This window comes from Macaca fascicularis, chromosome 1 (assembly GCF_037993035.2).
Source record: "Macaca fascicularis isolate 582-1 chromosome 1, T2T-MFA8v1.1".
Classification (NCBI taxonomy): domain Eukaryota; kingdom Metazoa; phylum Chordata; class Mammalia; order Primates; family Cercopithecidae; genus Macaca; species Macaca fascicularis.
In genome coordinates this window covers 19,824,320-19,839,659 of record NC_088375.1, presented here as the reverse complement: position 1 = coordinate 19,839,659, position 15,340 = coordinate 19,824,320, and the positions used below count along the sequence as shown (strand labels likewise).

Sequence of the window (15,340 nt, the reverse complement as noted above, 5' to 3'; positions counted from 1 at the left end):
AAATGTTTATCTCTACATTTCCCACAGAAGGGGATTCTAACTCAGTTTTGCTTCTGAAACCAAACTATCCAAGGCCAGGTGAGATGATTCACGCCTGTAATCCCAGCAACTTGGGAGGCCAAGGAGGGAGGATGCTTGAACTCAGGAGTTCAAGACCAGCCTGGGCAACATAACGAGACCCCATCTGTACAAAAAATTTAAAAATTGGCGTGGTGTGGTGCTGTGTGCCCCTAGCCTCAGCTACTCAGGAGGCTGAGGTGGGAGAATCGACAGGGCTGCGCTGACAAGAGCCAGACCCTGTTAAAAAATAAAAACAAAAAAACTCCTAAATTTGGAAACACATCCCCAGCTGGGGGCCAGGAGATAGTTCTCAGCCGTAATCCAGAACCCTCTAAAATGGGATGTGGAGAGGCTGCTGTCTGTAGTCTTGCGATGACCCTTCAGCATCTGGGCATCTTGAGCTTCTGTCATTCTGCCCACACCTGCTCAGCTCCATTCAAGAGGGCCGGGCAGTTTGGAGTGAAAGCTTAGCTTCCCAACGGGTAAATGAACCCGCCTCCCATTCACAGGGCGGCCTCTGGCTGGACACCTGGGGCCTACTGCCCCCTTGTTACACATTAACCAAGTTCTGGCCTCGATCGTAACTGCGTCAGGGAAGTTTCTTCCTGGCTGACAGCCTCAGATGATGACCGAAGACAACGTCTTTAACTGAGACGGGCCAGTGTGGCAAATGGACTGCTTTCCTCCCCAGTGCAGGCACCTTCCTCCTCTGTTCGGTAACTGGACCCCACTGTCCCCAGCCCTCTGTCACCCCCAAACCTGCCCACCGCCTGCCTCTACCCGGCCTTCCCTGAGGGAAATCGGGACTCAGCCCGCAACGCCCCCACCCGCCGCTCGCCCAGCCTCGGCGCACACAGCCAGGGGACCCAGCCCGCGCACGTGCTTCCGGCGCGCGCCGAAGTCCCCATGCGCCCCGCCCCCCGCCTCCCCGTGCGCACGCGCGAACGCGGCGTGGGCCGGGCCTCGGGTAGCCCATCTCCTCTTCCTCCTCGCGGTCGCGGCCGGACGGAGGGTGGAGGTCCCTGCGCCTGCGCGGAGCTGGAGTCCGGCTGGGCCGCAGCCGCTGGGAGGCCGGCGGTTGCCGTGGGGACCGGTCGGGCCCCTCCCTCCTCCGGTCTCCCGCCCCAGGTTCTTCCCCAGCGAGACGCGCCAGCGGACCGCGGGCGAGTGCAGCCGGTGACCCGGCGAGAGGCGGCGCCGCTCCCAAGATGTCGCAGACGGCCATGTCCGAAACCTACGGTACGAGGCCCGGGCTGGCTGGGCGCGCGGATCGGGCCGCGGGGGGCGTCGCCGGCGCGGGGCCGGGCTTGGGCTGCGGGGGTCTTGAGGGTGGCGGTGGCGCCGGCCGGAGCCGTGGGACGGGTCTCGGAGGTGTCTGGGCCTAGGACCGAGATGGGGGACGCGGGCCGCGGAGAGCTCGGGTGGGGTAGCGGGTGCGCCGGGCGCGGGCGGGGCTGTGCACAGCGCATTGGAGTGATCCGCCTTTTCAAGTTTCCTCTTGCTCTTTCTCTGCGCCTGCACTGTTAGCGCTTTTCCCCTCTCAGTCTAATGTAAATAACTGAAGGTTTGGAAAGCCAGCTTGATGTTCCGTTTCAGCTGCTATATTATCCCCAGCGAGCCGTGTGAAGGGCTTAGGGCGACGCCTGTGTTCCTCAAATACTTCAGTTTGACCTTTCCTGGTTTGGAATTCCTTGCTTTACATTGGGATTACAGTGAGGAGTTACTGATAGACTAATTCATCTCTTCCTCCGGAGACCTCTTCGTTTATTTCTCCCTCCCTCTCAGTGTTTTTTAGTCTTTTCTGAGTTGCATTTTGGCTATATATAAGCCTTGTATCCTTAAGACAGTAAGCACCTTGGAAGCAAAGCCTTGGCTGTTTAATCTTTGTTTCCCCTGCAGCACCCAGACCTGGAGGTGCTCGACAAATACTGTTTTGAATAAGCGAAAGCTTTCCCAGTGCATATACTTTGTGGTTTTTTTTTTTTTTTTTTTTTTCTCCCCTTTTTTGGCCTTGCGTGGTAAGAATAAACAACTTGTACTTTCTATCAGAGTTGAATATTAATAGATGTTTACCAGTCCCTAATCAGTCTTTCAGATGTGTGTATTCTCAGATTAAGACTTTGATTTGGAGTTTTACAGTCCCAGAGAGAGGCTCAAGTTCAAAATTACATACCTCAAGCCAAATTAGTCCTGTCTCCATCTGTCCTGGCGTGCTGCCTCCTTCTCGGCAACAAATACTGTGGAATGGCATCAGGGAAGCGGGCACCGTGCTGGGAGGGCTGTAAGTCCTGCAGAAAGACAGCAGACATGGCTCTAGTCTCATGGAGCGTACCGTCTATTGAGGGAATGCAGTATTCATCCAATTGTGATACTAATGAGTGAATAATTAAAAACCAGCCAAGAGTTCTTAAGGAGTGTGGTCCGTGAAAGTGTGTTAGAAAGAAAGGTGACCCAGACAGGGGGTGTCGGGGAGGCATTAGCCAGGCAACACACAGAACATCTCAGGCCTGTGGGAAGGGCAACTCAAGAAGGGTGTGTTGTGAGCACCACGCTGGAGAGATGGATGAGGAGACAGAGAGGAGAGGGCCTTGAGGAAGGCGTGAGTCTGTCTTGTAAGAAAAAATGGGAACTTTTGGAAGGGCTTCCGTGCTGGGGTCACAGTGCCTTTGGTCCACCTTCAGTGAGTGACTCCTGTGACTGGTACTGCCCTGTTCTTGGTGACACAGGGGCATGACATCTGTTCCTAGAAGGCTTAGGAAATCCTCCAGTAAGTCGATGCCTTCATCAGGACAAGTGTTTGCAAATGCTTCTGCAAATGGCAGTGGTCTGGTTCTTCCTGTAGAGAACCACAGTCAGAAATGTAAGGAAAACATGCTCTTTAGCAATTTTTGGTTGCATCTTTGCACTTCTTTATTTTCAAGTGCTCTTTAGCCCACGCTGAGTTTCTTTAACCTGAGTAAGGAGCACAGAGCACAAGGGAAGGGTGGAATGTCCAAAGAAGAAAAGCAAGTGGGGGTCATGAATCAGTAAGAAAGGACCTTTTATGTTTCATTTTTCGTTTACACAATGATAACAACTGATAAAATAGAGCATATCTTTGGCATCTCCACTTCAGACACAGTTAACTGAACTTTTGAGCTTCACAGATTGATTGCATTCTGATCATAAGGCTTTAACCATTAGTATTCTTATTTCATGATAACTTCCAAGTATGTTTTTACTTTGCAATTCTGAATTGAATATTTTCTTCTAATAGAGGAAATTAATCAAAAACTAGTAGAAACTAATAAATAGAAAATGAGGCCAGACGTGATGGCTCACGCCTGTAATCCCAGCACTTTGGAAGGCCGAGGGGGCAGATCACTTGAGCTCAGGAGTTCGATACCAGCCTGGCCAACATGGCGAAACCCCAACCCTATTAAAAATACGAAAAATTACCTGGGCATGGTGGTACACTTGTAGTCCCAGCTACTTGGGAGGCTTAGGCATGAGATTGCTTGAACCCAGGAGGCAAAGGTGCAGTGAGACAAGATTGCGCCACTGCACTCCAACCTGGATGACAGAGTGAGACTCTCAAAAAAAGAAAATGGGCTTTAGAAAGAGCAAGCAGGACAGTTGAAGTTTGCCAAGCTGAAGTAAAAGTCACCTAGAACCAAGTCCTAGGCTGTCACTTGGACATATCAGTGGCCATATTTATATGGCATTGTTCCTTAAAAGTGAAACAGTCAGGCTCCCTTCTGGATATTTGCCTCTGAGCTGGTGAAGGAATGTTTGCCTAACCTTTAAACTCCTTTGTACTCTGTGCTCATTTGCTCTTCTGTAAAAGGAGGCTCTGTGTAGCTTGACAGAGGGATGAGGAAAAATCAAGGGCCAGTGCATGAAATGTACTGGGTTTTTGTTTTTTGGTTTTTTTTTTTTCAATCTTTTTTTTTTTTTTGGAGACAGGTCCTCACTCTGTCACCCAGACTGGAGTGCAGTGACACAATCATGGCTCACTGCAGCCTCCACCTCCCTAGCTCAAGTAATCCTCCCACTTCAGCCTCCTGAGCAGCTGGGACCACAGGTGCATGCCACCACACCTGGCTAATTTTTTTTTTTTTTTTTTTAATTTTCTTTGTCAAGACGAGGTCTCTCACTGTTGCAGTGTCATCTCGAACTCCTGGGCTCAAGTGATCCTCATGCCTCCACCTCCCAAAGTGTTGAGATCACAGGCATGAGCCACTGTGCCCTGCTAAAATGTACTGTTAATGAGCTACCTTTCATTAATGTGTTCATTTAATATGCTTTTTAACATATTAAAACAGTATTTCATCTTCCATAGACTGAGTAGTGTTGAACATTTTTTGTTGCTTTGAAGTCACCACTTGAATATTGTACTTTATGTAATATCATGAAGCAAATTGAAATCTTAGGTTTCGGATGTAACCCTTAATCTGAATATGAAACAAAATTCTCCCAAATGTCATTAGATACACTACATTCTTAAAGTCCTGGCTGGTTAGTACGGCTTGGGACTTCCCAAGGAACTCTGCTTCAGCCATCTGAGACCTGGGAGATGACAAACTGGAAGTAATTTTGATGCCAAGCAGCAATGTTCAGAAAGGAGCTAAAAAGTATATGTAGTGGGAAAATGCCAGAAATTTCTTTTAAAATTTAAGTGCTGGGGCAGTTTGAGAGTGAGGAAAAATCTAATACAAAATCTCTGCATATATTAGAGTTTATGCCATCTACAATGGGAATAATATATGAAAAGAATACAACTCAAATTGCTGGTTCTGTGCTCATTTTTATTAAAATATACTCTTAATGTTTTTATTTTGTGCTTCATTTTGAAAACATCACAGTATTACAGTATTTGCCATATAATTTTGAGAATTATCAGAATATTTTCCTTTAAAACTGTTTCATTGTAGGCTGTTTGGGTTGAGTTGTGTTCCCCCAAAATATCTGTTTAAGTCCTAACCCCTAGTACCCATGAATGTGACCGCATTTGGAAATAAGATCTTTGCAGATGTAATCAAGTTAAAATGAGGTCATCATACTGAATTACAGTGGGCCCTAATTCGTTGCCTGGTGTCCTTATAAGATGAGGGAAACTTAGACACACATGTATTCGGGGAGAAAGAGATGGGAGGATGGAGGCCAAGATTGGAAGGATGCATCTACCAGCCAAGGAGTGCCAAGGGATGGCTGGCAACCACCAGAAGCCAGAGAGAGGTAAGGAGGGATCCTTCCCTAGAGCCTTCAGAGAGAGCTTGACCCTACCAGCACTTTGAATTTGAACGCCTGGCCTCCAGACTGTGAGACAGTAAACTTCTGTTGTTTTAAGCTTCCCAGTTTGTGGTTCTTTGTGATGACAGCCCTAAGAAGCTAAAATATAGGCTTTGCTCATCAAAATACGACTCATGGAGAAATTTAGGATGACAAAGCAAGATGGAGTGAAGAAGATATCCTTGATAAAGGAAGTAACATTTCTTTTCTTTTTTTTTTTTTCTTTGAGACAGTCTTGCACTGTTGCCCAGGCTGGAGTGCAGTGGTGCGACCTCAGCACACCGCACCCTCCACCTCCTGGGTTCAAGCGATTCTCCTGCCTCAGCCTCCCAAGTAGCTGGGACTACGGGTGCCCGCCACCACACCTAGCTAATTTTTTTTGTGTATTTAGTAGAGACAGGGTTTCACTATGTTGGTCAGGCTGGCCTCCAAACTCCTGACCTCATGATCCGCCCTCCTCAGCCTCCCAAAGTGCTGGGATTACAGGCGTGAGCCACCGCGCCCGGCTGTAAATAGCATTTCAAAGTCACCTGGTTCCAATAAAGTATGAAATAACTTGCTGTTAGGGAAATCACCCCAATTGCCCTTTACCTTAATTTCATGAAAGAACAGGTAAACATGTCAGCAAAGGAATCCTGTAACACCAAAACAAAGGACATTTCTTCAAGTTGAATAAATATATGACTATACATGTTTGTCATTTTCTTTTTCTCATTCACTGAAAGCTGGTGAACATTTCAAGTACCAAAGTTTGGGAAACATTGCACCAGTGCTTATCAAACTAATGTGCACACGAGACCCCTGGTGTGTTAAAATGTAGATCCTGACTTAGAGGGTGAGGGAGATCTGCATCTGACCAGCTTCCGGGCCATGCAGGTGCTGTTGGTCCAGGGAGACATGTAATGACTCCATGCTCGAAAACTCTGAAAACACGATTTTTTGAAAAAACAAAATATTATTCTTTCTCATGGTCATTTAAACTGTAAAGCATTCCAGCCCACGCCCATGATTTACTGCTGATGCGCTGATGACTGTAACATCTATATTTCTCGTCGCATCCTTCACTCAAACTACAGGTCTTATTTTCAGCTACCTAACTACACCTCGGTGGCCTCCTGGCATCTGAACACAATACGTCCCAAACCCAACAAACTACTCACGCCTATACCCGTCTTCTATTTTTCCTGTGTTTGCCTAGAAGATAAAGTTAGAGTCCATTTTTAATTCTTCCCCATCCTTACCTCCTGGATCTGTTTGGTTTCAGAGTCTTTTGAGCTGACTTCTTAACATGGTTTAAGTTACTGTTTACCCTGAAAGATGCAAAGGAAAGTTAAATTAGGGCCAGTTTACATGATTAAAAGGTAAGAAAATTGGGTTTCATTCCAAAGTTCTTCGTCACAGTGACTTGAGCAGCTGTGCTGACTGTCTTGCAGCTTGCCATTCAGCATCCGCACCACTGCCCCTGTGGCAGCTTCCACAGCACCTGGAACCTGGGTTCATGAGGATATGAGAGCCTCCTGGGCCAGGATGGGAGTAGTCTTCCGCTTTAGAAGAACTATATATCTATATATAATATAGATACATAATATATATATGTATTTTAAATAGTTTATATATAAATCATTTACAATTATATATAATTATTTTATATATATATATAAATAAAAATTGTTATATCAGTGGAAAATAGCAAAGAGCTGGCCTGCTAAGTAACTGGCTTCCTCACATCAGCTTCCTCAGTGCATGTGATCCCAACGAATGGGTCAGGAAAACCAAAGACCCAATCACGAACCTGGAGCAATTGTTGGGGAGCCTGTGCTGCAAATGTTAAATTTACAAGGGTCAGGATTCCTCTGTGACGACAACGTTTAATTCAGGCTTAGGTGAACCGCGGCTCCCACAGGCACACTGCAGAGTCCCATGATTAACTTTTGCTGCCTGTTCCACCTCCTTTACTTCTTATTCTTCTCCTCCACATGTCATGTGTTCCTCTGCTGCCCAAACCTTCCACCTCTCCTAACCAGCATTTCATCAAGGTTTCCACTGTTCAATTCCTCCCTGACCATTGTACCAAAACTTTTTGTCCTTTAAAGTACGTGTCATCTTATATTCTGTCCTCTCCCGGCTCCTCGTTGCTGTTCTCTGATGACCCTGGGGATAGTCCTTACTCAACAAGGTCATCTGTCATATGGTCTTGTTCTTTTGCTCCAACTCCTGACGGATCCTGGGTCACTGCAGTGTCCTTGCAGAGGTCAGTCAACAACTCAGCTCCACAGTTCCTTGATTGATCTCTAGTCAGGATGAAGTTACATCTCTTCTACCACCTCTTCAGGTACTCCCTTCCCTGGCTGCTCCCTGGACTTTGTCACCTATCCCATTCTGACCACTCCAACTCCATCCATTCTTCACTTTCAGAGCTGCAGGCTGCTGGTCCATCTCCTCCCTTTCTTCTTCTTTTTTTTTTTATTTATGTTTGTTTGTTTGTTTTGAGATGGAGTCTCACTCTGTTGCCCAGTCTGGAGTGCAGTGGCACTATCTCAGCTCACTGAAACCTCCACCTCCTAGGTTCAAGTGATTCTTGTGCCTCAGCCTCCTGAGTCGCTGGGATTACAAGTGTGTGCCACCACACCTGGCTAATTTTTGTATTTTTAGTAGAGTCGGGTTTCACCATGTTGGCCAGGCTGGTCTCGATCTCCTAACCTCAAGTGATCTGCCCACCTTGGCCTCCCAAAGTGCTGGGATTACAGGCATGATCCACCATGCCTGGCCCCTTTCTTCTTTTCAGGCAATGAGCTGCCCTCTCTTCAGATAAGACACCCATGGCATTTCCTTCCACCTCGTCCTTTTTCTTTCAGCTACACACACTTTGCACAGCTCCAGCCCTGGCTACCCAGCCGTCTGCCTTGCCTGCTGTGCAGACAGAGCTCCTTTTAGATTGAGATCATTGCAGATGTATGGTCTCTGCTTCCAGCTGGGTACTCAGTAATACTTAGCAATCATTTTTCTTATCCTGGTCACCTCTGTCTTTCTCCACATCAGCTATTTTAAACCTTCACGCATCTCCTCGAGCCCATTCTCTCACTTCTAGTAGATGACCACCAGTAGATGTAAGGAAAAGATGCCATGTCTGCAAACTTGCTTACCTCATCCTTAACCCTTTCTATGTCGTCTCAGAAGAAGGTCTCTCTTGTTTAAAACTAACCCCAGCCTTCTACTTTGGACCCCATCTCTAAAGCTTCAGGTCCCCACTTCACCCATCATGTCTGTTCCCCTCCTTTCTCTTTCCACTGGTAGCTTCCTGGCTTTGCGCCTTCCTCCTTTAACAACCTCTGTCTCTCCTTTCCCTCACAGCTAAACTGCTTATAAGAGCTGTCAGTACTTTTTGTCAACAGTGTCTGTCTTCCTTCATTCTTCAACTGACTGTAATTAGGATTTTGCCCCCACCTGAAGCGATGTTGGTTTCACCAGGGATGCTGATGATCAGTCAGTGGACACTTGGCAGCCTTTTTCTCACTTAGCTTCTCTTTTCACATTCAGCCCTTATGAGAACTGCTTCCCCAAATCTCCACTGTGTTGACTTACAGGTATTTTCAACTTAATCTCTGAATTTGCAATTTATTGTTTTGCCTTAAAGCCTATTCCTCCTCAGAACCTTCAGCATCTCTTATCTCAGTTTTCATAATCACAGACCCTAAGCCTTTAATTCCTAAAGAAGGAAACCTTGTTTAAATGACTCCATTCTACCCAAATTCTAATGCTATACCACGGCACTTAGCCTCTTCTGCCAGGAAGTAAGACACATGAAGTGCATCATACGGTGAGAGGCCATACATTCGTGCTTCCTTTCTGACCTTTGGAAATCTCGAAAGCAAGACCATTGCTTGGGGAAAAAACTAGGAAGGCAGAGGTCATCTTGTCTGCTGAATATAGCTTAATTTTCTTGAACACTCAAGGTCATCCTTGACTATCAACTGCTGCACAAAATGTGCTGTGCTATTATGGTCACTTTCTAGCTCATGCCCTGCTGTCCCCATCTGCCTTTGTGCCTGTAGTTCACAGTCCTACTTCAGTATATACCTTTGATCTGCTGCAGTTTGGGGCATTAGGTAATAGTGCTGTTTGAAGTGAATGTGAAACAAGTCAGTCAATTCCAAATGAGGTGTCTCCTGTAGAGTTAATCTTTTTTGGCTTTATGTTTGCTATTTCAGTGGGTAGGAGGCCATTTTTTCCTAGTCTTTATTTTGTCTGTGTTCCTGAATGGCTGACATTTGCCCAAGATTGAATTCTAATTATTTGATACCTTTCCTGTCATCTCATTTGACATTTCATGTGGAAAGTTAAAAGTACATTAGTAGGATGTATCTGTTTTAGATTTTCTGCTTTGGGGTGTGGTCTTTCCCTTCAAGCTTAATTCATTCTGTAGGAAACCCTCATCAGGTGAATGTAATTATCATAAACTGAACGAGAAAAATTTATCGTGAGTTTGAGCCCTCAAGTTAACGTTCACTATAATAAACACCAAATCTAATTTAGGTGGACACAATTATTTAACCAATTCACATTTAGTTATCTTATATAACCTACATAGGCATTTTCCCTTCATTAATTACTCTGTAATATGGCTATTCACCTGTTCCTGTTAAGCCTTTCTGTAGTTGTTAAGCACTATACACTTAACATATAAAACATACACTTGGTATGCTATATATATGTCATCCACTGTTAAGCAAGGAAAAAGAAAGAGAAAACCACAGATTAAAAATGCAAAATAAACCCATAAAACTAGTACAGATTCTGCCATATTTTGATATGGAGTCATGATGAGTGAGATCATCATTGCTGCAAACCAGCAAATGTTGAACACTCTGAGAGAACATAATGCCATACATTCCTGCCAGAATGATTTCTGTGAGATCCAGGTAATTCAGCACTAACTGAAACTCCTCCTGAAGTTGGATTCTCATCATCTACCAAGGAATAATTCATCGTCCATATAGTATTATCTGTGTTATCTAAATACATGTATCACCACACAGAAAAAGAATTAATAGACAGTTCAGCTGCTTTTCTGCTACTCCTTCCTTCTGGTATTGTTTCCTTCTTGAATCCTTTGCTAATTCTTCCAGTTTGGGGACTGTGCATAGTAAACTTACAGAGTCATTGTCTGATAATATAATTTTTTTTTTTTCAGTTAAGCTTTCTATTTTGAGATCATTGTAGATTCATATAGTTGTAAGAAAAAATACGGAGTTCTCATGCACCCTTTTCCTAGTTTTCTCCAATGGGAAAAACTTACAAAATTATTGCAGAATATCACAACTAGGATATTGACGTTGACACAGATCCGGGACACTTCCATCACCACAAAGATCTCTCCTGTTGCCCTTTTATAGGCACAGACTTCCTTCCTATCACCACATTTCCCTTAACCTTTGGCAACCACGAATCTATTCTCCATTTCTATAGTTTTGTCATTTTAAGAATGTTATATAAATGGAATCTTGCACTTGCAATTTTTTGGGATTGACTTTTTCACTCAGTATAATTCTCTGGAGATACATCCAGGTTATTGCATGTGTTGACAATTTAATCCTTGTTATTGCTGAGTAGCATTCCTTGTTATGAGTGTACCAAAGATTGTCTAACAATTTACCTGTTAAAGAACATCTGGGTTGTTTCCAGTTTGGGGCTATACCAATACAACTGCCATAAACATTCATATACAGGGTTTTATATGACACAAAGTCTTCATTTCTCCGAGATGAATGTCTAGGAGTGCAGTTGCTGAATCATATGGTACTTAAATGTTTAGTTTTATAAGAAACTGCCAACCATCCAGTTAACATTTTACTTAGCGTTAAAATCTCGGGCTATAATGGTGGGTTTGTCTGTCCTTTTAATTCTGTTAGTTTTTGCTTGACATATTTTACAGCCGTTTGGCATATACATGTTCAAGATACCTATATCTTATTGGTGGCTTTACCCTTATGTATTAATAGTTATGTAATGGCCCTGTCTCTGGTTATTTTCTTTGTTCTGAAGTCTATATGATATTAATACAGCCAGCCCTGTTTTTCTTTGATTAATGTTTGCATGATATATCCTTTTCCATTCTTTCAGCAGTCCATATCATTATAACTGAAGTGAGTTTCTTGTAGATGGTGTATGATTAGGTCATGCTTTTTAAGTCAGTCTTCCAATCTTTGTCATTTAATTGGTGTATTTATTCCTTTTACATTTAATATAATTATTGATATTGTATGACTCAGGTTTGCCATTTTATTTCTCAGTTTTCTTTTCCAGCCTGCCTTGACTGGCCGTTTTTAAAGAATTCTGTTTGATTTACCAAGAGTGTTTTTGAATGTATCTCTGCTCATGGCTGTTTCAGTGGTCACTCTGTCTTACTTTATATATATATATAACTTATCATAGTTATATATATATATATCATAGTTCACTACTTTCATCTTTTTATCCTGTCTTGTTTTAATTGTCTTAAGTATTTCCTTTACATATTTTAGAATCATATAGATAATACTATTTTTCTTAAACAGTTAAACATAATGAAGAAGACTCAAGATAAGAAGGAAAGCCTTATTGTATTTGCCCATATTTTTGCTTTCCGTGTTCTTTCTTCCACTCTGATGTTCCAAGATTCCTTCTTTTATCATTTTCTTCCTGTTCAGAGAAATTCCTTTAGCTGTTCTTTTGCAGGCAGATTTCTTGGTGATAAATTCTGTTAATTTTTTTTTTTAAATCAGAGAATGTCTTCATTTACCCTTTATTCCAGAAAAATAGTTTCACAGGACATAGGGTTCTGGGTTGAAAGGTTTTCTTTCTTTGAGCACTTGAAAAATACAATCACTCTCTTATGGCCTCCCTGGCTTCAGATGACAAATCTGCTGTTATTTGAATTGTATTTCTCTTGTAGATACAGTATCGTTTTTCTCTGGCTACCTTTAAGACTTTTTATTTCTCTTCAGTTTTCAGAAATTTAGTTATGATCTTGTCACAGACTTGTTTGGGTTTATCCTGTTTGGGTTCATTCATCATTTCAAATCTGTAGATTGATATCTCTCACCAAATTTAAGTTTTCAGTGCTATTTCTTGGAGTGCTTTTTTCAGTCACTTGCTCTTTGTCCTCTCCTTCCAGGACTCCAGTGACATGAATGTTAGATCTTTTTTATTGTCACCAGGCCTTTGAGGCTCTGTTTATTTATTTCAGCCTTTTATTCTTTGTTGTTCAGATTGGATACTTTATCATTTTGTCATCTAGTTCACTGATTCTTTCCTGTCACTTCCATTCTGCTGTCAAGCCGATCAACTGAACTTTTATTTTGGTAGTTTTATTTTTCTGTTTTAAAATTTCTGGTTGGTTCTTCTGTGTATCTTCTAGTTCTTTGCTGAGACTTTCTAGTTCTTTGCTGATGATTTCTAATTTTTTCATTTATTTCAAGCATGTTTGTGTTACTTGTTGGAACATTTTTATGATGGCTGCTTTAAAATCTTTGTCAGATAATTCTAACATTTGTCATCTTGATATAGGAATATGTCTGTTACCTTTTTTCTTTCAGTTTGAGGTCTTCCTGGTTCTTGGTATGATGAGTTTTCAACTGAAACCTGGATATTTTTCTATTTTGTTATAGGACTTTAGATCTTTATTTAAGTCTTTTAATTGTCTTCCTGTCTTGGACACTACCTGATCACTGCCATCATGTCTGGATTCTGGAATCTAGAAGTTCAGATTCCCCACTTGCTTCCATTGACACATGAGAGGAATTCATCTTGTTACTGCTGGGTAAGGATTAGAATGTTCTCATCCCCCTTTCCCTGGTGACCTCCACTGACACTGTGGCGGGGACACAGAAGAGCTCATTACCCAGCCAGCAGAGATGAAAGCCCTAGCTCCCTACTTGATCTTCTCTGACACCATCTTTATGGGAATATTGATACGCTTGGGTGTAGCCTTGCAAGGGTGGAAGTTTAGGCTCCCCATTCGGCCTTCGTTGGCATGGGTACAGGTTGGACCGTAGTTTTTGCTGTGGTACTTGGCTAGAATAGAGTCATTATTGTGGCAGAGTTTTCCTCTCTCTTGCTTGGCTGCCCCTTTTTTGGTCCCATGGCTACAGAGAGCAGGCTTTCGCTAGGACTTTTTTTTGTCTGCATCCATTGGCATTTCTGGGTTGCCAGCTTGTTCTGCTCCAAGCCTAGGATATAAGAGGCAAAAAGAACCCAGGAAACTTCCTTCCAAATCATTCCTTGGGCCCTGAAATCCCTGGTACACTGAAATCTCTGGTACACTGGCCTTCTATTGCTCCACCCTTTCAGAGTCTTTTTTTTTTTTTTTTTTTTTTTTGAGACGGAGTTTCACTCTTGCTGCCCAGGCTGGAGTGCAGTGGCGCAATCTTGCTTCACTGCAACCTCTGCCTCCCAGGTTCAAGCGATTCTCCTGCCTCAGCCTCCTGAGTAGCTGGGATTACAGGTGCTCTCCACCATGCCCGACTAATTTTTTTAAATTTTTAAAAGATTGTTAGTAGAGACAGGGTTTCATTGTGTTGGCCAGGCTGATCTTGAACTCCTGACCTCAGGTGATCCGCCTGTCTCAGCCTCCCAAAGTGTAGGGATTACAGGCATGAGCCACTGCGCCTGGCCTCAGAGTCTTTTCTATTTCTTTTCTAGGGTGGTTTTTGTTTTGTTTTGTTTTGTTTTGTTTTGTTTTGTTTTGAACGGAGTTTTGTTCTGTCTCCCAGGCTGGAGTGCAGTGGCACAATCTCGGCCCATTGCAATCCACCTCCCAGGTTCCAGCGATTCTCCTGCCTCAGCCTTCTGAGTAGCTGGGATTACAGGCACCCATCACCACGCCTGCCTCATTTTTGTACTTTTAGTAGAGACAGGGTTTTGCTGTTGGCCAGGCTGGTCTCGAACTCCTGACTCAGGTGATCCACCTGCCTCGGTCTCCCAAAGTGCTGGGATTACAGGCATGAGCCATCACGCCCATCTTTTTCTAGGGTTTTTAGTTGTTCTTAGTGAGAAAAATAGGAAAAAGTTCTTCTACTCCATTGTCCTGGAAGTGGAAGACCACCTAGGCTTTAAGGGTAATTTTTTTGCACATCAAGTGCAACAGTGTTGCCCCTCTTCTCAGCTGTGTGAGGATAGTACCCCGTTGTTTTTGGACCTTTGGAATCAAGATACCTAGTCTCTTTATAAGCCTTTTTTCCTTTCTTTCTTATTGCTTTTACAGTCTTCGTGTTTATTCTGCAGTTTCACAATTACGTATTTATGTGTAGGTTTATCCTTATTTATTCTTCTCATGGTTCAGAGTTATTTTTTATTTGAACAATCCTTTAATTTTAATTCTATAAAATTCTCAGCCATTATTTCTTTAAATGTAGTCTCTCGGTATACCCTCATTCTCTTATTTTTTTAATTTTAAAATTCCTGTTAGACTCATGTTAGATATTTTCCTCCAATCCTCCATGTCTCTTGAGTTCTTTTATATGTTCTGTCCTCAGCTCTCGGTACAGCCTACTGAAATCTCCAGGTTTTATTCTGATTCACTAATTCTCTCCTCCGTTTTGTCCATTTTACTCTTTTTTTTTTTTTTTTTTTTTTTTTTTTTTTTTTTGAGACGGAGTCTTGCTCTCTCGCCCAGGCTGGAGTGCAGTGGCCGGATCTCAGCTCACTGCAAGCTCCGCCTCCTGGGTTTACGCCATTCTCCTGCCTCAGCCTCCCGAGTAGCTGGGACCACAGGCGCCCGCCACCTCGCCCGGCTAGTTTTTTTTTTTTTGTATATTTTAGTAGAGACGGGGTTTCACCATGTTAGCCAGGATGGTCTCAATCTCCTGACCTCGTGATCCGCCCGTCTCGGCCTCCCAAAGTGCTGGGATTACAGGCTTGAGCCACCGCGCCTGGCCCCATTTTACTCTTTAACCTATCCATTGAATAAATTAGTTTACAGACAGAGTGCTCTGTCACCCAAGCTGGGGTGTAGTGGTGTGATCCTAACTCG

At 43.4% G+C, this 15,340-nt stretch overlaps 1 protein-coding gene across 5 annotated transcripts in view; it reads left to right on the top strand.

The window, feature by feature from the left end:
- The first annotated feature begins 1,039 nt into the window (after positions 1–1,039).
- RAB4A (RAB4A, member RAS oncogene family) overlaps positions 1,040–15,340 on the top strand; it is a 33,165-nt gene continuing 18,864 nt past the window's right edge. For all 5 annotated transcript variants that reach the window (XM_005539823.4, XM_073999969.1, XM_045391909.2 and 2 more), the window contains exon 1: positions 1,040–1,299. Coding sequence is in view for 2 of the 5 variants with exons in the window: in XM_045391909.2 (XP_045247844.1) it covers positions 1,269–1,299 (31 nt within the window). In the remaining 3 variants the exon portion in view is untranslated. The remainder of the gene's footprint in view (positions 1,300–15,340) is intronic.